The 23,111-nt window shown below is 30.1% G+C and overlaps 2 protein-coding genes across 2 annotated transcripts in view; one reads left to right on the top strand and one right to left on the bottom strand.

The window, feature by feature from the left end:
• The window catches only part of LOC107451246 (SPRY domain-containing protein 3), a 134,484-nt gene that overhangs the window by 51,169 nt on the left and 60,204 nt on the right, over positions 1–23,111 (top strand). The window lies entirely within an intron of this gene.
• LOC107451233 (leukocyte elastase inhibitor-like) overlaps positions 1–23,111 on the bottom strand; it is a 35,731-nt gene that overhangs the window by 1,587 nt on the left and 11,033 nt on the right. Inside the window, exons 2-4 of the mRNA XM_016067258.3 lie at positions 14,446–14,947; positions 8,052–8,327; positions 4,682–4,865 (exon numbers count right to left, since the gene is read on the bottom strand). Coding sequence (XP_015922744.2) covers positions 4,682–4,865; positions 8,052–8,327; positions 14,446–14,915 — 930 coding nt within the window. The 5' untranslated portion in view covers positions 14,916–14,947. The remainder of the gene's footprint in view (positions 1–4,681; positions 4,866–8,051; positions 8,328–14,445; positions 14,948–23,111) is intronic.

Genomic DNA, 23,111 nt, shown 5'->3' on the forward strand with positions numbered 1-23,111 from the left:
TAAGTTCATGCGGGTAGATACAGCGATTGTGAACTTATGCTTTGAAATGAGTTAGATTATTTTTTTAAATATATATATAAAGGGCCGAAAGAAATAAAAGAACAAATAAATTCAAAGTATATAAAAGAACAAGTGATCTTGATAAATACAACAGAATTTCTGATGATTTGGCGTATTTGTCATTTATACAGCTGTATGAACATTCTGAACAGGTAATTTATCAGCAGCTGCATATTCTGCTGGAGTACGCCCTCCGTGATTGTAAGAGCTGTTTATAAATCAGCTTTTAAAAACATTGCCTTTTACTTACGTTATTCTAGATGTTTAACAAGGAAGTTAAATTGACACACGTTTTCTAAATACTACGTTTTGTGTCAAATTTCGAATAATAAACTTCTCAAATATTTTAAGAAAACTTCACAGATGGACATTTCTAAGACTTTGGAAAAGTCGTAAAAATACTATTGATAGATACCTTATTATTTATACCGACTTTGAGTTAGATTTTTTTTTTTTTTACAACTTTGAACTCACAGGAAAGTATTCAATATTACTTAAGGTTATATAGATTATCTCAGGTTTATTTATAAGGTTATTTTAAGAAAAATATAAGTATAATAAATTTTATAAAATGTATAAAACAAACAAAATAAGAAAAAAAGAAGCAATATTTGATGCAAGATAAATGAAAAATGTTTACTTCAAATTAGTTTTTAATAAATACATAGATATGAAAAAGTCGTAAAAATACTATTAACAGATTTCCCTAATGTTTAAATTGATTTTGAGTTTAAAATTTTTTTACAACTTTGAACTCACAGGAAAATATTCAGTGTTTCTAGAGATTATGGCATGTTTATTTAGAATATTGTTTTAAGAAAAATAAAAGCATAAGAAATTTCAAAAAATGTATAAAAAATCTAAATTAAAAAAAAAAGCAAAACAATACTTGATGCAAGATTAATGGTAGAGATGGTAATGGCAAGATTAACAACATACGAGTAAAATGAAAATCATGAAATAAAAATAATAAAAATTGTGCAAAGTTCATACTGGTTGGGGAAATTTGTAGGATTAAAGAATTATTAGATAATTCTAGCATAATTTTTAATAATTGCCCTTTTTTTAAAAAAAAGAATTAACTAATTTAAATAAAATAATTCACAAAAATTTAATATTTGGCGGATAAACAAAATTTGTTAAAATATCAAACCTGTCATAAGCATGAAAGAGTAAATATGCACCTTAACCCATTTTTAATAAAAATTCTTTTCTCACATGGACAAAGAAAAGCTGAAACAAACTGATGTATAAGTATGGAAGAATTAATCATGTTTCAATTATACTAATGTTCAATAGTAATAATTTTATTCAGTGCTATTGTTATTCATTGAAAAATATGTATTAGTGGGCTGTTATGCTTTTTAACTATATAAAAAAAAAGGTTGATAGAAGAAAGTTTTAACAACAGTGTTATGAAAGTATTGAGAGTTGGGGAAGTGCCGTCATGCATATTATTTTTTAAAAGCATAATGGGATACCTGCAAGTGACGTATCTCGATCCTGATTGGTTGTTGAAACGCGGTATTTGTTTACGTTATTAACTGTTGTTTTCATTTTGTTTCGAGTAAGCCAAGCCTGTCAAATATCAATTATCTTAAGAGGCAAATTCTATATTCTTTTACATCGATTCTTTCACATCATATTTCTTACTTAACACAAAGACAGGCGTGTAGCCTTGTAGAACATAAACAAACTAATTATGAATCGAAGTAGCCAGGTATATAAGAACAAAAATATATCATGGTTACGCTAAAATATATAAGCAAATAATAAATCTAAGTTAAGTAAAAACGTAGAAGCGAACGAATTAAACTTCAACAAATTCGATATGTGATACGGTGTTGTATTTAATTAACTTCAAGTTAATTAACATTCTAACTTATGTGGAGAGACTTAGCTCACCTTTAGCTCTCCATTTTGATTATGAACGATCAGCTGACAACATAGGTCGCATGTGTGGGTATTCGTGATCTTCTTCTTCTTGTAGTGCAAGTACCCTATTATTGTTTTGTTTCAGCTAGTTTTTCTATAGCATGTTACTTATTTCAAGTTAAATTTTTTTATTTCAATAGTCCGTGTTTTACTAATTTTTTTTAAAGGAATTAATTTAAATATTTTAATTACTGATTTAAATTCTTAAGACTTTGCGCTAAATACAATGCAAATAAGTTTAACTTAGTAAGTGAAGCAAGCATGGTTCGCAAAGTAAATCATATAAAATTGCATTGAAATCATGAGGGGGCGTCTGCGAGCAGGGGATGGATCTTACTAATTAAATTAAAATATCCATATTCTAAAGTATTAAACAATAACTATGAATGGCATTTCAGGTATAACTAATAATTACACATTGAACCTTGGTGACTCAGTGTCCGCCTTCCAATGAGATGACCCGGATTCGATGCGAATTCCGCACCCGGCTCGCACCGGCCACAGTGCTGACGTAAAATATCCGCAGTTGTAGACGAATAAAGGGTTCGCCTTGCCGTCAGGATAACCATGGGAAGTTTTCGTGGTTTTCCACTCCAAGTAACTAAAATGCAAGTTAGTTCAACAAAAAAATTTTTTTCTCCGATATTTGATCCAGGAGTTCCCTTGTCTTTTGGATTGAGTTTAAAATTACAAGGTTACGGAGTTGAACATTAGTAGTCGTAAACACAGAAAAATTGGGTCGGCAGTTCAATGATGGTTTCAAAATAAAATAAAGCAAGCAATGCATACATTTTCAGGTACGATGAACGTTTATTTAGATAATATTGTGAAAAATATAAACAGATTTTTATTTGTTTATTTATTTTATTGTAACATATGATACATTTTTGTTTTGTGTACCGGACAACTTCGATACATAATTAGTTTGTTCTATGTTTTACATAGCTTCATGGTGAAAGAATTGAAATCATTGTTAAACAATCTTTGTTAAGGATTATAGAATGTATCACATAAGAGAATTGATACTTGGCGGGGTAAGTTAACTCGAAATAGAATGGAAAGAACAGTTGCTAACGTAAAGGAAGTCATATTTCAGCAATCAAACAGCCTCCAGATACCTACACTCCGTCACTTGCAGACATCCCATTGACTTTAAAAAAATACGTTTCGTACTGAAAATTAAAATTAATGAAGATACACATAAAAAAAACACCAACATTATCTTCTCCCGCCAATGATGATTAGTTATGGTAATAGTAATTAATTGAAACAAAATAATAAGCTATGTACTAGAAAACGAATTTAGTGGAGAAATTTTATTTTGGTAATACTTAGTAATTTAAATTAAAAAATTAGCTGTAAACTGAAAAGCTAACTTAATGGTATAAATGTACTTAGTCGTGAAAGGGAATTGTAAGAAGTCGCCATACTATTTTTTGCACTAATAGGATGCTTAATTTTGGCAATAGACACACTGGCGTTATGGTATTTAATACAGTTTTAATAGTTGCAGTTTTAATTGGAGCAGTTTTAATATACTCTTATTTGGGTACAAAGAATTTTATGAGTAAATTTAGTACCGATTAAGCTGCACTAATACTGTACATTTTTATGATGGATTTCTTAATAACCCTCGAAGATATAAGTATAGGAGAATGTTGATTGAAAATTTTAAGTATCACAAGTCACCACGAGCAACAGTATACTGCCAGATGATATAGTTAATCTTTATTTCGATGGTATGAGCTACTAAATACGTGTTTTACTTAATCTAATTACGTAAAGGCGCCGAGTAAGGTAACAAGTAATTAAAAATAAATGAATAAATTGAGTCTTTATTTGTCTTTAAGTTTCATGCATGATTTTGTGTGTTGTACAATACTGATTAATTTATGCTAATTTTTAACCCCGCATAAATAAATAAAATAAATGCGGTTCGCCATTGCTTCAAAATAGTTCCTTGCATTTAAAATGGTATAAGTTTAAACGTTTATTCATATTTTGTTTTCTTTGAGAAAATAAAATCCTCGGCAATAATTCAAATGTCGATTCGAAATTTTTATACGATTTACAAGTGTAAACAGAAATCATTTCTTGCGAGTACAAAATTCGCCTTTGTTCGAAATCCTCTTTTTTTGGGAGAAATAAAATCCTTGGAAAAAATATTATGCTTTCTTCGGAAAAAAATAAAATCCTCGGCGATAATTCAAGCGTCAATTTGAAACTTTTATACGATTTACAAGTGTAAATACAAATTAACAAATTATTCTCTGCTAGAACAAATTTCGTGCTTCTTAGAAATCTTCACTCCACCAAATTTGACACTAGACTATTAAAGTTAGAAATTACAGAAATAAGACAGCTCCTTAAGAAATGAATGAGAACTAATTTAAAAACTAATTAAGTTCGAAATTAAAACTCTATTGGTTTCTAATTAGTTGAAGTCACAAATAAAATGTAATATCACGGCTGGCTCAAAAAATAGCTGGGGTTTGAGATTACTTGTCATGATAATAATGCATTCTTTAAACTTAATGCTTGACGACATTTTTCTAGTCATGAATCTTACAACTCAACAACCGTTATGCGAAGAAAGCAGACGATTTCTTTTGTGTTCTCTCAACCAAATACTGATTATTCAGATAATAAATGAGAAAGGAAACAAAAGAAAGAAGTCAATGCTCACCTGGAAGTTGACTCGCTTCACGTTCATGGAGTTGATGATGTCGGTCAACCTTTGAGCACTGATACGGGTTTCAAGCATGGCCATGCCGTCTGGATGGTTTGGCAGTAACGCCACTAGAGAAATCAGACCACCCCTGAATGGAACTTCTACAGCAGTACAATTCAAATATTCATGCACTCCGTATCTGTGAAAGAAATACAGTAAAATCCGTTATAACGACAATTCATAATGGCAGATAAAATCGCTGTTATAACGAACTTGTCGTTATAAGCATATTTATACATATTTAGTGCTAAAATAGCAGTAATCAGACTAAAAAAAATTTAATAGGCATATTTTCCTCTCTTATTTTGCAAAAACTATTTTGATTTTAAAAAAATATATATCTAACGTAGTTTACAGATTGTAATCACTTTGTAATAACTTTGTACTAAACAAAAAGTAGAATTGTTCTAAACTAAGTTTGCAAGAAGAAAATGGAAAGCTCTTTCACATCAGTGATAACCGTGAATGTTGGTTTTAGTAAAATTGTTAATGAGGGTAAATAAGGGGTATTCTTTTCGAGTGCATGATAGGATTTCTGAGCATACCAGGCAAAAGATAACTTAGCTGGTGGTTACCCATGCATTACTTTTTAAAAGTCAGGTAGTAAAAATATTCGAGGGAAGCAACGTACATTTTTCGCTTTTTGTATTGATTCCAGAAATACATAAAAATGTCCTTTATTTAAGCTTTTTCCGTATAAGCTCATTTATACAGCAGAAAAACGTATTTCTTCAAAGCAATTTTGTCGCAATGGCGGAAGGCTGATGATTTTTAATTCGTTTGAACAAACAATTTTTGTATCTTTAATTTTGAAACTTGTCGTAAGAGCAAATTTCTCATAAAATGCTGTATTGGTTACATAAAACTTTTACTGCATGTTATTTAAAAATGCTTCTGTAAGTTTTTTTTTTAAAAAAAATTTATTTAAAAAATAACTTTAAAATAACACTTAAGAAGATAATTACGATTAATTTTCTTAAATTTGATTTTTATTTGATGCTTTGAAAAATTTGACGTTTTAATTATCATTACACTAAAGTCGGATTGGCAGATCATTAATAGTTGTTTTGTTATATGTATGTTTCTACGAATAATTCACATATTTCATAATTAGCCTTAAAATTCCAGCCATTCTATACAATGATAAGCATTATATGAGACTACAGAATGCCTTTAGGTTTCTCGTTAGTCAATTAATGGAATACCTAGGCAATGTGTGAAACATTAATTACTTCCCATTTAATCAGTTGGTCTTTAAATATTTCATAAGTACCAAGAAGGGGAAGGACAAGACACAAAAATCCCTCTATTTTAGAGTTTTTTTCGTTTTGAAAGCACAAGAAAAAGGGGGGGGGGTATTTTATTTGTAAACATTTCAAATTTGGAGCTTAAGTTAAATTTAGGAATAGAATGAAAGAGTAAAAAAATGAAGACATTTTTTTCAAGGAGTTACAAAATATCATAAAATAAATTAATACAATAACAAAATTTGCGTTACAAATTTTGTTTTAAGAAAAGTTACATCTTTCATTTGAAGTAATTTTTATTTATTTTAAAATTGTAGATTACTGCAGTAAAAATAAAAATTATATCTAAAAACATAGAGGGTGTATTGCGACTTTCATACGTAAGTATGGGAAGAGCATGCGTACGCGCGGGAACATTTAGAAAGTTTTGTTTATTTTTACTGACAAGAAGGGTCGGTATTCCAGAAGTGGACTGGTATTCTCGGACTGGTATTTCAAACACACTATGAAAAATTCCTGATCAAATTACGTATAAAGTATCGGCACTTTGGATGCATCATCCGTAGAATCTCTTTTACTGTGAAATTCATTTTTACCGTAAAATATTATACCGTAATTTTTACAGTAATATTTATTTAATTAGAGTTTTCAGATTACGATCCTTGCTACAGTCATGTTCTCGCCAAAAGGAATTATTAAGAAGTCTAATTAGTATATTATACAGGATAGTTGCATTCCTTTTAATTAATTTAGTCAACGGTTGTTGGTCACAAAGTAATTGCATAGCAAGTATGGGGGTAGTTTTAACTCCTCCTGTAATCATGCGCAACTTGGTTTTGGAAGATAGCAAGGAGTTTTAAGACTCCATCTGAAGTTGTGTTCGTGAGAATACCCAATATAACGTAGTCAACAATGAGCCATACGAACTGATGTTTTTAGCAAGTCCATTGGAATGTATGATTCTCAATGTCAGATTGGACTTAGTTTTGAATGTACGGCAACGTGACATAAGTCCCAATTCACTCCGTGCTGTTGCCTTAATCAATATCCGTTTTCCCCCTAATGAATGGCTTCACATCTACACTGACGGATCTCTCTTGAATTTCTCGCAGGATTCTGGCTCTGGTATTTTTTGTGAAACCTTTTCTTTTTATCTATATGCTGGGCCATTTTCAACTCACTTTGACGGAGAGTTCAAAGCCATCCATGTAGCTCTTCAACAACTTGGTGTTCGTCTTACCAGTCCTGAGAAAGCTGTGATTTTTTTTCAGATTCTACCTCTGCCCTTCAGGCTTTGTCAAGCAACCCAGAAAATAGTAGTTCCCTTGTTTTGAGCTGCAGAGAACTCCTGAAGAGGATTGAGGGAAGTGTTGCATTTCAGTGGGTGCCATGCCATTGTGGTCTTCGAGGAAACGAAATGGCTGACTTTTTGGCCAAAAAAGGAACTTATGTTCTTCCGAGATCCTGTAGAGATCCGTCCTACCATTCCGCTAAACTTGAAATTAAAAGAATCTTCAAACAATCATTATATTGTTTGGCATCTCACGCTGCTACAGATAAGTCCTGGAATGTGTTCTGTGGAACTCACAGTGTTCCAGATTCACCCCGTGCTACTGCGGTAGCCATATTTAGACTTTTGACCGGACATGATGGTCTACGTTCTCATTTATTTCGCCTCATGCTGACTACTTCATCATTGTCTTTTATATAATTCCGGACAAGCCATGACTGATGCGCATTTGGACACGTGCTCTGCACAAAAGACTTTGACTGTATTGTTAAGAAATACAGGAGAGCTAGAAGCATAATGACCTAATAGTCAATGGCTGGTATTTGTTTAATAATTACTTAATTAGAGTAGTTCAGTTATTTTAATTACTGTAAAAGCTACGGTGAATCAGATTTTTTGTTCCCGTAAAGTGTTCTGCAACATGTTCTGATGGATTTTACGGTAAAAAGTACCAGCACCCTCACTGCCTGAATTTCTTACCGTGCACCAGCAGTATTATTATTTTTTTTATATTGTTTTGACGCTGTCTCTGGGACTATACATACGAAGGTCCATGTAGTCGCCTTACCTTATTCTGGCTTTCCTTGCTTCTAACATGATGAATGGATCTTCACCTGCTCGTCCTACGAATCGACTCTCTTCTACCTGTGCCATGTTCATATCCAGAGATCCTTTGAAATAAATAGCATTCAGTAGAAGGAGATTTGTGGAAGGAGACGGAACCTGAGACAAAATCTGAGCAATCTTGCCTTCGGTGTTGTGCTCAAAGAATATGTTGATGTATCTTGTACTCTGTTCAGCATTCATTACGAAATCTAGAGGATAAATGCTGGTATTGTAATATCTGAAAGAGAGAGATAAATATGTTGGAATTATGTTGCCACTTAGTCATTGAGAATCACCCTATACAAATAAATATGGTAAGGACATAGTAGTTGGGCAAGTAATGGTATCATATGCGTTCGAATAAAGGAAGAACTATCATATATTCAAAATTATTTTTTATAAAAAGTTTAATAATTTTAATTAAATTAAGTTAAAATAATTAAATTAATTTTGATTGATTAATTAAATTTAATTAATTATTCAATTAATTAAATTTAAATAATTTTTTAATTTCAATTTTAAAAAATAATTTCAATTTACAGTTTGAAAAATTTTATTAAAAAATTTAATTAAAAATCTTTGAAGCTAATGACGTTCCCTGTCGCTTAAGATATATATCTTTTATCATCTATACATATGGAGGGTGGGTCACTGTATTTGAATTATATCATCATTAAATTATTGAAAGTAATATCATAAACAATTTAGTCTAGTAAGATTATAATTGTTAAAAAAGAGCGATGGTGTTATTTGCATTGAGGTGACGAAGTCAAAACATCGAAAGATATTGACTTTTTTTAAAAATTTTAATTAATCTCAAAGCTGCTGTTATCTCTAAAGCTGCAGAAGTCCCTTTCCCTTAAGATAAATAGTGTGATTAAAATGGTGTGATAAATATTTGAGTTTTATCACCAATAAATTATTGAAAGTAAGCTTAAAAATTAGAACGGTAAGATTATGTTTACAGCTGTTAATGGTATTGTAAGCGTTAGTAAATTATTAGGGAAATGTAAAAGTACTGTCTTTTTTAACATTTTTATTAAAAAAAATCGAGCAAATAATTATTTTTATAAGGGCAAATAAGTATAAAAAAAAGTCTTAATTTTAGAAAAAAACTTAAGNTCTTTGCTAACGCTTCTTATAAAAATAAAAATCTTTGCTTTGCTTTTCATTAAAAAGCTAATGACGTTCCCTATCGCTTAAGATATAAATCTTTTATCATCTATACATATGGAGGGTGAGTCACTGTATTTGAATTATATCATCATTAAATTATTGAAAGTAATATCATATACAATTTAGTCTAGTAAGATTATAATTGTTAAAAAAGAGTGATGGTATTATTTGCATTGAGGTAACGAAGCCAAAACATCAAAAAATATTGACTTTTTTTAAAAATTTTAATTAATCTCAAAGAACTACAGCTGTCGTTATCTCTAAAGCTGCAGAAGTCACTTTCCTTTAAGCCACGATGTTATAAATAGTGTGATTAAAATGGTGTGATAAATATTTGAGTTTTATCACCAATAAATTACTGAAAGTAAGCTTAAAAATTAGAATGGTAAGATTATGTTTACAGCTGTTAATGGTATTGTAAGCGTTAGTAAATTATTAGGGAAATGTAAAAGTACTGTCTTTTTTAACATTTTTATTAAAAAAAATCGAGCAAATAATTATTTTTATAAGGGAAAATAAGTATTAAAAAAGTCTTAATTTTAGAAAAAAACTTAAGTATCTGAACACTATTATATGTTGTCTGAAGGAAGGTTGCAATTTTATCTGTTAGAAACCTATTTCTTCCAAGATATTGAAAGAAACTGAAAAAAATACCGGAAGAAAGTAAAATTGCTTAATTATTTAGCAACAAGTACATATTATAAAAATAGTTTAAATATAAATAAAATCAATTCAGCCAGAATGTTTAGCTTTTCACGACTTTTCTTTTTTAAAAAAAAATAATAGTTTTAAATTTTATTTTACTTTCATACATAAGTTTAAAATCTATCTGTCATATTATTTAAGAGTAGGTTTAAATATTGATGCTTAATAACAATGCATATTTATAAATATTAGTACGCTAACTGTAAATGGGAATTCAATATGTGATTTGTATTAATGTATAAGCTCAGCATTTGTGATATTTTCTTTTAGTTGTTTAACCATTCATTGAAAATTGATATTAAATCTTTGACGCAGAATTTTTATTAAACATATTTTTCATACTTTTTTCATTTCTTTATCATTTGTTATTCTTTTCTGAAAACAGTTTCTTTAATTTTTTTCACTTGTGTTAAAAGAAACGGCTTTTTTCACAGTTTTTCCCGCTTTGGAAGAAACATCCCATTACTGTTTTTAAATCACTTCAATTCCACAAGAATCATAAAATTAAAATCTTTATTAGCGGCAATAATACTTTCGATTAATGCTTCCATCAAATAATACTTTCAATGAAATTTACCCTCATTTTAAAAGTACAATTTTATAAATTTCGCACTGTTTTTTGACAATAAAATCGCAAGTAGTTCTCATTTCAGACGATCTTTCTGTTTAAAAAACTAACGACAAAAACTTTAATAAGCGGATGAATGGCAACGATATTATTTCTCACCACGCAGTTGAAGCATCCGCTGTCGTCGAAGCGTCACGTGACGCAACTATTATCTTATTAATATGTCATTTCGTTCCTAATAGCCTCATCAAAAACTATTTAATTTTGTTTTTGAAAAAGAATTTCTCTGAGTGAGAAACGCCCAAAAAGGTGAAATAAAAAGAAAGTTCTTTTAAGTAAAGATCCGATATATTATTTTTTACGTAACAGAAAATTGAAAGTACTGAGGAAAAGAAATACTTTTATTAGAAAAAAAAAAGATTAACACTTCATGTAAAGGTCTTTAAACTGCTGTTGGTTTATTAGTTGTTTATTGACAAGAAAAGAAAATGCATTAAAAGAAAATGAAATAGAAAATAAGTTCTCTAAAGGAAAGATCAGATTTATGCTTTCTTTTTAAAACTGAAAAAAAAAGTACTCTTTAAGCATTTCATAAAAAGTGTTTTATATTGTTGTCGTATATTTTATTAGTTAATTATATGTTAAAATTATAAGGTTCTCTTAAGGAAATATTTTTATTTTTTGATTTGTATTAATATTTGTTTTCTTCGATTTTTCTTCGATTTTTATTTTCATTTCGAAAAGAAAATCAAAAGTATTGAGAAAATAAAAACTTGGGAAAATAAAAATTATATAAAAAGTAAGTTCTCTTAAAGAAATAGTTTAATTTTTTGATAGATATTAATATATTTTATTCTCCAATTTATGTTTTCAATTTAAAAAGAAAACCGGAAGTGTTTTAAATTTTATTTTATAACCTTCGTTCAACAGCCGACCTAATTTTATGGTTTTACGACTACTAATGTTCAACTCCGTAGCCATGTAATTTTGAACCCAATCCAGGAGACAAGGAAACGCCTGGATCGAGTATTGGGAGAAATTTGCCTTCGTGGGGGACTTTTTGATGGAGCTAATCCTCATTTGCATTACATGGAGAAGAAGACCACGAGATCCTCTCACGGTTAGCCTGACGGCAAGGGGACTCTAACCCATGATCTATGTACCACTGAGGATATTTCACGTCAGCACTGTGGTTGGTGCAAGCCGGATGCGGAATTCATATCGACTGGGATTCGAACCCGGTTCGCCGCATTGGAAGGCAAACAGAAACTAAATTTCAGTAGAATCCGTATTCACTGAAAAAAATTAGCCCAATTAGAGAATCGACACGCTAATGCCTTTCTGACCAGAAAAATCAGTTGGTGACAACTTTAGTTTTAGGTCAATTTAGCTTTAGGTTTTAGTTTTGGGTTAGAGAAACACTCGTAAAGGGACAGTTTCAACTAGAGTTTTTCCCATTTCTTGTGCCAGTGGCGCAACCAGAGGTAGGGAACGACGGAGCTTTTTTTGTAATGAAATTTCNATTTCACGTCAGCGCTGTGGTCGATGCAAGCCGGATGCGGAATTCGTATCGACTGGGATTCGAGCACAGTTCGCCGCATAGGAAGGCGAACGCTCTATCCCTTGTGTTTTGATATTCAGATAATTATTTGAATATTTATATAAATCAGAAAAAAATATTGTGTTTTATAATTGAACAAGATAACCGACTAAAAACAATCTTACCATAAACATATTCTTGATTTTGTTTGGAACTTTTGTTATAACATTTTTATTTGAAGTTTTACTAAATTTGTTTATTCATATCATACTTTAAATAAATACATTATCTTATACCGTAAATGTGCATATTATCTTTTACTTCAAAGTGTAAATACACACTTTTGGATTAAAACGTTCTTTTACAGATTATTATGAAGAAATGATGCAACATTTTTTCATAACTTTTTTGTTCTGAAATTTCTTTTTTGACTTATCAGAATTTAAAATCTAAAAAGATTTTATACATTTTAAACAGAAACTAAATTTCAGTAGAATCCGTATTCACTGAAAAAAATTAGCCCGATTAGAGAATCGACACGCTAATGCCTTTCTGACCAGAAAAATCAGTTGGTGTCAACTTTAGCTTTAGGTCAATTTAGCTTTAGGTTTTAGTTTTGGGTTAGAGAAACACTCGTAAAGGGACAGTTTCAACTAGAGTTTTTCCCGTTTCTTGTGCCAGTGGCGCAACCAGAGGTAGGGAACGACGGAGCTGGCCTTCTCACGAAATCTGCGAATGTTTTTTTGTAATGAAATTTTTGTGAATTTTAACAATAAAACTGTGATCCGAAAATACTTTCACACCTTAAATTTCTTTTCATGATTGGCCTAAAAAGCAAATGACTGCTTCAACCTTAAAAATGAAATTTAAAAGAAAATAGAATGAAATTTAAAAAAGAAAAAAAAATCATACATTTATACTATATAGAAACGTGTTACACACATAAAAGCGAGAAATAACTTAGATGTCCCAGCAAAATAATAGTTAAGTACTATAAAAACAAGAAACTGCCTAGCATTTTATTATTACAATACGCATATCGTTTGTTGAAAATCAAATTTATAAAATCGTTTTCGATCAATAAATAAATAATGTTGTCTCTTCATAAAATTTCTCTTTTAAACAACATTCATTCGACACATCGTTTGCATCGTTCTATCAAGTCATTTGCAGCTCATTGTAGTCATCTTTATTTACTGATCTGAGTTCGAAGGAGCGTTTATTGAATATTAAAGTGAAAGTTAGAAAATTCTTTGTAAAAATACATAAAAGTAAAACGACGGCGATCATACAGTAAAGCGCACAGAAAAATAAACTTTTTAAGTCGAAGAGAAAAATTCGAACGATTTTTTTTAAGGAAACTTGATCGAAGGAGCATGATTCTCTCTCGGAATATTAAGAAAAAATACAGGTAATTGTCACAAAAAAAATTATTTTAGCTTTTTCCATATCTCATTTAAATTATCGTTTGTATTTTAAATCATTGCATGTACAAAAGACGTTATTGTTTCAATTAGAAATTCTAGCTCAGTAGGTTGTTTGATTACAATCAATTTATTAAATTCTTTTTTTTATCATTTAGCTTTCATTTTTTAACAGTTATAGAATACAGAAACTTTTTTAACAATAATCTATTATTTTATTTATTAGAATAGCTGTTACAATATTTTTTCTACATTCTCAGACCATGTACAAGCCCTCAAAATATTTGCGTACATGATAATTTACTTTCCCCACAACTTTTTCAACAATATATTTTAAAAGCTATGATTCAAGAGTACCAAGTTTAATTGACGGTGCGACAGTTAGTGATAAAATTTTTTTATGTGTTCATTAAGTTTTGTTAGTTTGACGAAGGGGAATATTGACTTAAGGCCCTAAACGTTAATATAAATGATAGAGCCGGGATGGATCAGGGGATAGGGCGTTCGCCTTCGAATGAGGTGAACCGGGTTCGAATCCCAAACGAGAGCTGGTAGATAAGATTTCCGCACCCAGCTCGCACCGACCACAGTGCTGATGTAAAATATCCTCAGTGGTAGACGGCTCATGGGTTAGTGCCCCCTGCCATTAGGATAACCGTGGGAGATTTTCGCGGTTTCCCTCTCCATGTGACGCAAATGCGAGTTAGTTCCATCAAAGAGTCCTTCTCGAAGGCAAAATTTCTCCCAATACGTGATTCAGGAGTACCCTTGTCTTCTGGATTGGGTTCAAAATTGCAAGGCTACGGAGTTGAACATTAGTAGGCGTAAACCCAAAAAATTGGGTTGGCTGTTCAGCGACGGTTATAAAATAAATATAATATATCGTAAGGGTAGCGTTTCTAGAACACCTTGTAGTTGCACAAAAGTTAAAGAACATTCTTACCTATTCAGCAAAAACTGGAAAGGGTAATGCACTGAGAAATGCCTCTGAATATAGACATTGTTGATGAGTTTCAAGACATTCTCATCACCCGGTGATCTCCTGGCTCCCAGGAACACCTCATCAAGTGGCGAAAGGTTTAAACCTAGATGTCCTATGAGGTCGTGATAGGCCAAGTGAATCTCTTGTGGATGCAGGCCCCATAGGTAAAGAGCCTGTCTTAAGGCCATGGCCGTGTTTCCTTCAGCCCCCAAGAGGACCATGGCCAGTGAAGATCCAATACAGAAGGGACAGAAGGCAATGTTTTCGTCAGTAACATTCAACGCCCTGTAGAGATCGATGCCAAACTGGTTGGTGGAAAATGCCAGCTTACGCATTGTGAATGTCACTGTCTGAGAACCTGTGTTGCTCGATCCCATTACTAAGAGCTGATGAGACATTAATAGGGCTGTGATGAATAATAGTGCCATCATTTATTTATTTTTATTTGTTTCCAACTTTTGAGCTAAAAAGAAAAAAGATACATGTCTTATTTTATGATTTTCATGACAGTTTATTAAATCATAAAGTTGTAATTTTAACACAAAAGTCATTTCTGAGAAAAAAAAATACCTGTTATTTTTAAAATATTATCAAATTAACGTAGCAGTTGTACTAATTGTTTTTATTGCTAACAGGGTAGTTTTAGAAAAGACAATAATATCAAGTAACAGTTATTTTGAATTCCTACATCTCTTAACCCTTTAACGCAGTTGGGACGCCTGTTTCCCTTTAATATACTTTTTTGTACTCTAATTACAAGCAAAAATATATATATGTATACACATATTTTTTAATTTTAAAAACCAGTTTAATCGATACTAAAAAAAAATGTTAGATTATTAGAATTATATTTGTACAAAAGTATAAAAACCAAAAAAAAGTAGTTTGAACATTTTTTTTTCTTTCCTTCATAATCAAAAATTCATAATTGATTTTGTAAATGAAAGAAATTTAAATGAGGAATAATTGAACTAGAAAAGATAACAATTACATGTAACAGTTATTTTGAATTTCTCAATCTCTTAATTCTTCTATCTCTATTTCGCTATCTGACCTTTAATTTACTGTTAAAATATTTATAAGTAGTGGTGGAACAAAGTTCTTTGAATTCTCTTCAGTAAAATATTAATACATTATCTTTGGTACCACTGAAAAAAATATTTTTTGTAACTAAGGAAAGCCCGTTGTAGAATTCTTATCAAAACTGCACCAATTACCATACTACCAGTAGTAAATATTACCGCCAGTAGTACACAATAATTAAGCGTCATCTGTGAATGGCGATTTTTTGGGGTTTACATGGGTTCGTGTCCGTCTTTGTGTAAATATATAGAGAAAGAATTGAAAATGTTTTTCGAAGAATCTTTGTGAAAGAATATAGGCTGTGTTACTTAAGAGAATTGGTACTTGACGGGCTTGGCTCACACGAAATAGATTGGAAAGAACAGTTACTAATGTAAACAAAGGCCACGTTTTAACCACCAATCAGGATCGAAATACTCACATTACGTCCCTTTCAAGTATCCCGTTACGGTTGATTTTAAAAAATTATTTTTTTTAGAAACATGTTTTTAATGAATTAATATAAATAAATAAAAAGCGCGTCGTATCAGACAACTTTAAGGTATAAATTTCTTGACGTAGAACACGCGCGCTACCACGCCATTGAATTTATTTGACATAGCGAATGTAAAATAATGAAATATTTAAATACACGCAAAAAGAAAAAAAAATTTTTTTTGATCAAATAGGTAGTAATTATCACTCGTGTTATCTTTAAAATATGCGAAAAATTGAATCGTCTATAGTTAAATTTAAAACAACTCTTAACCAATTAAAAAATTCCTTTTCGTTTTTCTCTCATCCAGGTCAAACGGTTCATCGTAGAATGTTCTAATGTCGATTGTGATCTTCCTCGTGCTTCAAAGTATCTGTATGCCAAATTTCATCGAATTCGGTTTTATGGTTTAGGAGTCTATAAAGGACACACAGACAAACATTTACTTTTATGCATATTGATAAATGATTAATTATTTTTTGATTGAAATTGCCTGCCACTTGCTAATAGTTATTACAATAATTATAACACTTTTAACAATTTACCATCCTTACTGTCAGACAGATTGACATGCAGCAATATTTTTTTGGTTTTTGGTTTATAATATGTAATATACGTAATATTTATTAAAAATATAAAAATTACAAACATTTTTTTAATTGCTTTTAGGGTTTGATATCATTAAGGAAGCATCAGTGTACATTTTTTCCCTATAACTTTTAACTTAGGATTCTGATTTTTTACGGGAGTTCAACTTAAGCACAGACATTATTTTAACACAAACACATTTATGAAATAGTATAAAAAAATTTTTTAATTGAATTTTTTTAGAGCTAAAATTTTGCAACAAAAAAAAGAGATACTATGTCGTCTTGGGCACGCCATGAAACCTATAAAAATCCTCTTAATGACTTCAAATAGCTTTTAATAAACAGTTAAATATGCTCCTTTTAAAGCCATTCTAGCTCAATGAAATTAAAGAATAAATAGTATTTTTAAACTAGAAAATGTTTAATTTATTGAATTTTTATATTAAAAAAAAGCTGTATTTCTACCAAGAAAATGCAAAATATTTACCAATTACCAAGTGCTAGAAGGAATTTAAACAGCATATTGTATAAACTGATACTATACTGAAAGAATTATCTTAAGATAAAAGAATTTTAAAATTTTGTGCNCGTCTATAGTTTAATTTAAAAACAATGGCTAAAACTTATCCGATTAGAAAATTCCTTTTCGTTTTTCACTCATCCCGGTCAAACGGCTCATCGTAGAATGTTCTAATGACGATTGTGATCTTCCTCGTGCTTCAAAGTATCTGTATGCCAAATTTCATCGATTTCGGTTTTATGGTTTAGGAGTCTATAAAGGACACACACCCACACACAGACAAACATGTACCTTTATTGATAAATGATTAATTATTTTTTGATTGAAATTGTCTGCCACTTGCTAATAGTTATTACAATAATTATAACACTTTTAACAATTTAACATCCTTATTGTCAGACAGATTGGCATACAGCAATATTTTTTAGGTTTTTGGTTTATAATATGTAATATACGTAATCTTTATTAAAAACATAAAAATTAAAAACATTTTTTTAATTGCTTTTAGGTTTTGATGTCATTAAGGAAGCATCAATGTAAATTTTTTTCCAATAACTTTTATCATTAAGACACGGTTCCCAGCAGATCACCGAAGTCAAGCATCACTGGATACGGTCAGTGTGCGGGTGGGTGACCACTTGGATCAGTCTGCGTAGGGACCGCGGGTGTGCGGTATTGGTTCTCGTTAAACTGTGCTACCGTAAAGTGCTCGTCTTCGCGCGTAGGTCGTCGGGCTACCGAAGCGGGGGTGCCATCCCCTCCACAGAGGATCAAAATTGTGATGGCATGTCTTCGGATCAGCCTCCGGGCTGTTTCCCAGACCGTCGCCAATAGCCCATTGTGCAGCTCTAGTGTGACGTAAATTAACAACAACAACAACTCCAATAACTTTTAACTTAGGATTCTGATCTTTTACGGGAGTTCAACTAAAGCACAGACATTATTTTAACACAAACACATTTATGAAATAATATAAAAATTTTTTGTAATTTAGTTTTTTTGAAACCAAAATTTGCAACAACAAAAAAAAAGAGATACGTCTTGGGCACGCCATGAAACCTATAAAAATCCTCTTAATGACTTCAAATAACTTTTAATAAACAGTTAAATATGCTCCTTTTAAAGCCATTCTAGCTCAATGAAATTAAAGAACAAATAGTATTTTTAAACTAGAAAATGTTTAATTTATTGAATTTTTATATTAAAATAAAGCTGTATTTCTACCAAGAAAATGCAAAATATTTACCAATTACCAAGTGCTAGAAGGAATTTAAACAGCATATTATATACACTGATACTATACTGAAAGAATTATCTTAAGATAAAAGAATTTTAAAATTTTGTGCAAAATTTTTCAATTTGGTTGAAAAATTCTCGAAAAAGGGCGGAATACGCAAAAATTTAAATTTACATTAAGGGGTCAAAAGTTTTTACCATTCTCTTGACCAAACTACATGGACCCTATTCCCCAGATTGCAGCTTCCCTTTATACTTTGGGGGTTAGAAATCCGAATCCGTTGGGGGGGGGAAACATGTTTATTCAGAGAAAGTGCATTTTCGTGTCTGATTTTGCGATTTAAAATACTGTCTGCACTAATTAATTAGCATGTTTGAGCCCACCCCCCTTGAAACCATTAAGTTGGACTCCTAGAACATGAAGATCTAATCATTGGATCAAAAGTTATTCAGGATCCGGTTTTTTTGCGCATTTTACGCATTATATCTTAGATTAATGAAAATAAATAAGTAAGTTTTTAGCAGTTTAGAATTAAGGTATTTAATTTTATAAAAACCAAGAAAAACGTTCTTTCATAAATGTATCCTGTATGGAGATCCTGATGCAATCTATTTGAAAAGCTTTCAAAAACTAAGGCAGTCAGAATGTTTTCATAATGTTTACTCAAGCAAGACTCTTCTTACACGATAACTACATAACTACAATGTAAGAAACTTATTTTTTCACAAGTACAGATAATAAAATTTTGATTTATTGTGATTAGTGTTTAGTTAATCTTTCGTACACTCGAGCACTCTTAAGCGATAACTACGATAATATGAGAAATTTATTTTTTCCCAAGTGCGGATAGTGAAATTTTGATTTATTTTTCATATCACTGTTTAGTTAATGTTTCGTAACTCTTCTTACACGTAACTCTTCTCTTAGATTCTTCTTACGCAAAAACTACAATGCAAGAAATCTATTATTTTTTATAGTAAAATTTTGATTTATTTTTCATATCAGTGTTTAGCTTACGTTTCGTAACTGTTCTTACACGTAACTCTTCTCGTAGATTCTTTTTGCGCAATAACTATGTGGCGTTGCGGTCTGAAATGCAAAGTCCGAACTACGAATCTCTGACGATGGACTACGTAGTTTGCAGCCGGTAATTGACGTAAACCTCATACCTGGATGGAGATATGCGTGAAGGGCGAAATCAGTAAAATGCGCACAGTATGTTTTGGATATAACTTGGCCGCATCCTCACAGCTTGCTCTCTCTCCCCGTCGGTTCTAGCTAGCAATCCGGCATGTTCTCGCCGGTTACCTTTTCGCAGTTTATTTCTATGCTGCCTCCATGTTAAAGTGGTTAAGTTTTATATATGTTAAAATGTTTTAGTTAAATTTACAAGTTTCCTAAATGTTAATAAAGATATTTATTTAAACTTAGTGTTATTTATGAAGTGACCTATAACCCGTTCTCGGAAACATTTTCATGTGGAACGCTTTCCTAGAGTTATATTTCTTTTTAGAGTTTAAGTGGGGACTCTAACAAAGATACCAAACAACCCTACAACAACCCTTAAACATAGCTTAAATCTATGACTTTTTTTACAGAATAAAACATGGCTTAAATCTATGATTTTTTTTTTACAGTAAAATTTTGATAAAATCTTCATATCAGTGTTTAGTCAATTTTTCATAACTCTTCTTCACGTAACTTTTCTCGCAGACTCTTCTTACGCGATAATTACAATGTAAGAAATCTATGATTTCTTAGAGTAAAATTCTGATTTATTTTTATATCAGTGTTTACTTAATTTTCTGTAATTAAAAAAAATCATAAACATAGCTTAAAATTTCAGACAAATTGAGCCAATATAAGTTAAATAAAGGGTCTTTTTACTTTTAATTTCACGGCAGTAAAGTGAAGTGCTAATAACCGAATTCAAGAACTTGAATTCACTTTGAGCATTAATGCTAGATTTTATGAAGTGTTAATTTTCCGTCTTCTGATTAAGGCATATGCTTTAATCGACATAGTACCCTAAGAAAATAGTTAGATTGAGAGGGGGGGGGGTCTAGAAGTGTTAAGTAAACCGTATGATGCTTTTTTTCTTTTCTTTTAATTACACGTAGCACAAAAATGAGATTAATATTACTAGAAAAAGCTTTTCATGTTGGTGAAACTTAACTTAGAAGAAATATCTGATATTTTTAGTTGAATTAAATAATATAAGGATACAAGAGGAATGTAAACTACCTAAACACGCTTAAACAAAATTTAACAAAAATATTATAAGAAGAAATTCTTTTAAACAATTTCTAAAGGCATAAGATAAAAAAGAAGATTAAAAAACTGTTTAAAGGGAAAATGAGAAAAGTAGAATTCCAAGAATCTTAACCTATTAAAATAGGGAATTCTTGCTGAAATTTTACTATACGATATTTTAATGATAGAAATAATTTAGAAACTGTCGTAAAATAAGAATTTTAATTTAAGGGATACGAAAGAAATTATGTAAAAAAAAAAAAACCATTTTCAATTTGTTTTGTTTTTTTAATTTACTTCAGAGTGGCAGAATGAAAATTGTTTTCCTCAATTTAAAAGAGAAAGAAGAGATAGAAAGCAAAAATAAAGAAAAATATTTTTAATTTCGACTAGAGCATGTCGGTGAGAAAACTTTTGAAGACATATTATTAAGAAGATTAAGCTGTTAATGTTAAGAGAACTCAACACTAATTTAATTTAGTTACAATTTTCAACAGATGGTTAACTATTAAATGAAATAATGAATTAATGATTATCAGTATATCCTATTCCTTTTTATCTTTCGAAACGTCCAAATTGTAAGGTCATTCAATCAAAATGGTAGAAACAGTGCATCGTTCATCATGCTTTAGAGAGCATTTCGCTTTTTTTTTTAATGTAATTAAAACATTATAATGTTTCAATAAGTATTTTCAACTTAGCAATCAACTATTAAATACTTTTTAAGTTTTAGATTTTTGAAAATAACGTATTTTTATCTAACGAAATTTTAGGTTATCCAAAAAGCTGCTTTCTTAGATACATTTAAATATCTAATGAAAAAACGTTTACAGTTATATATTACAAATTATTACTATACATTTGAACAGAACATATAATATAATAATCGAATAGAAGCAATTAAATTCGAATATATATTAAAAATTCATTTCTACGAATTGTGTGATTTAGTTGATTTTAATTTCCTTAAAATTTCAAACTATAAAGAAAATTAAACTATTTTTCTTTTTGTCCTTTTTTTACAGCAACAGCAGTTCTGTTTTTATAATACTGCTCTATAAGCAGTATTTTTTAAAAGCGAAATTTATTGATAAAATCTTAAAGAAACAGTTAACCCGAAATCCAATGTATACGTGAACGTAAGACTATTGAAAATAAATTTCTGTCTTAAGTTTAAACTGGAGTTACAAAAGATGCTATACTTTTAAAAATTGATGAAATAATTTCACTTTTCTGATGCAATTTTTTTTTTCAAAAAATAAGGGTTTCAAAGCACATAGTTTTAAAATTGATTATTTTCGCAACATGTTTATTTTCTTTCATAAAATCTCTTCACAGTTACTTTCAGTCTCAACTATTAAAAGACATTTATGGAGTATTAGTGCTATAGACATGAGCTTCTAAATACTATTCATGTATTCAAAAATATATATAATATGTACTAACATATGATATATATGCTAATATATAATATGTAGAAAAATATTAAATAGTGTTAGATTATTTATGCCGCATAAATCATTACTAACAGTTGAAATTGGAGTAAAAACCGCATTATCAGAAAAAGTGGTGGTACATTTACATTTAAACGGAATAGATATTTAGTTTCGCTAACTATCACTTTGGATTTAAGTAATAATGATATGATTTGCTTTAGACTTTAGTTTATGCTATAGATATAAGTTCATTGATATGATCGTCTTGCTTCTTCCAAATAATATTAATAAAAAATAACTGCGTTAACACTTTTTGTATTTTTGAAGAAAGAAAAGCCATATCTTTTTAAAATGATGCTAAAAACCAATAAAGTCAATAAATTTTACAAAATATCTAAGCACAATTTGTGTATAAATCTGAAATGATAACATTGTAAATATTACTGAGTTATTTGATAAAATTTCCTTCGAGACGTTAGAAACAAGCATTTCTAGAACACTTTTAAAATCATATCAGCATTTCTTTTCTGAAATAGAAGATGAAAGATAAGAGAATAAAATTTCTTGATAAAATTCTTGCTTATCTTTGAGTCTGAACTTCAATGTACTACTATCTTCGTGCTCTAAGAAATTCTGTTTATAAAGCTTTAGAAATGAATGAATTAAAATTATTATTTAAATCCATTTTACAATTTTATTTATCAATCAGTGGGCTGAAATTTAAAGACGGGAATTAGACGAGCATTTATGTGTATAAAACATGCATAATTTACGACTTATTTTGCTCCACCTGAAGAACATATTCATGTATTTCAGCATGAAATGCTTTATATATTATATTATCTTAAGTTTGTGAATAAACTTTTTAAATCATGATAATTTAAGTCAGTAATTTGCTTACGTGTTTGTTCAAAAATATATTTTTATTTAGAGAAAAATGTCCTTTACACCTTCCTGTATCAAACTCTGAACTTCTTTAATAAAAATGTTGTGAATTAGTTTTTATTTTTAATATTTAAAAAAAAGAGGAAAA

This window comes from Parasteatoda tepidariorum, chromosome 10, assembly GCF_043381705.1.
Source record: "Parasteatoda tepidariorum isolate YZ-2023 chromosome 10, CAS_Ptep_4.0, whole genome shotgun sequence".
In the NCBI taxonomy this organism is placed as follows: domain Eukaryota; kingdom Metazoa; phylum Arthropoda; class Arachnida; order Araneae; family Theridiidae; genus Parasteatoda; species Parasteatoda tepidariorum.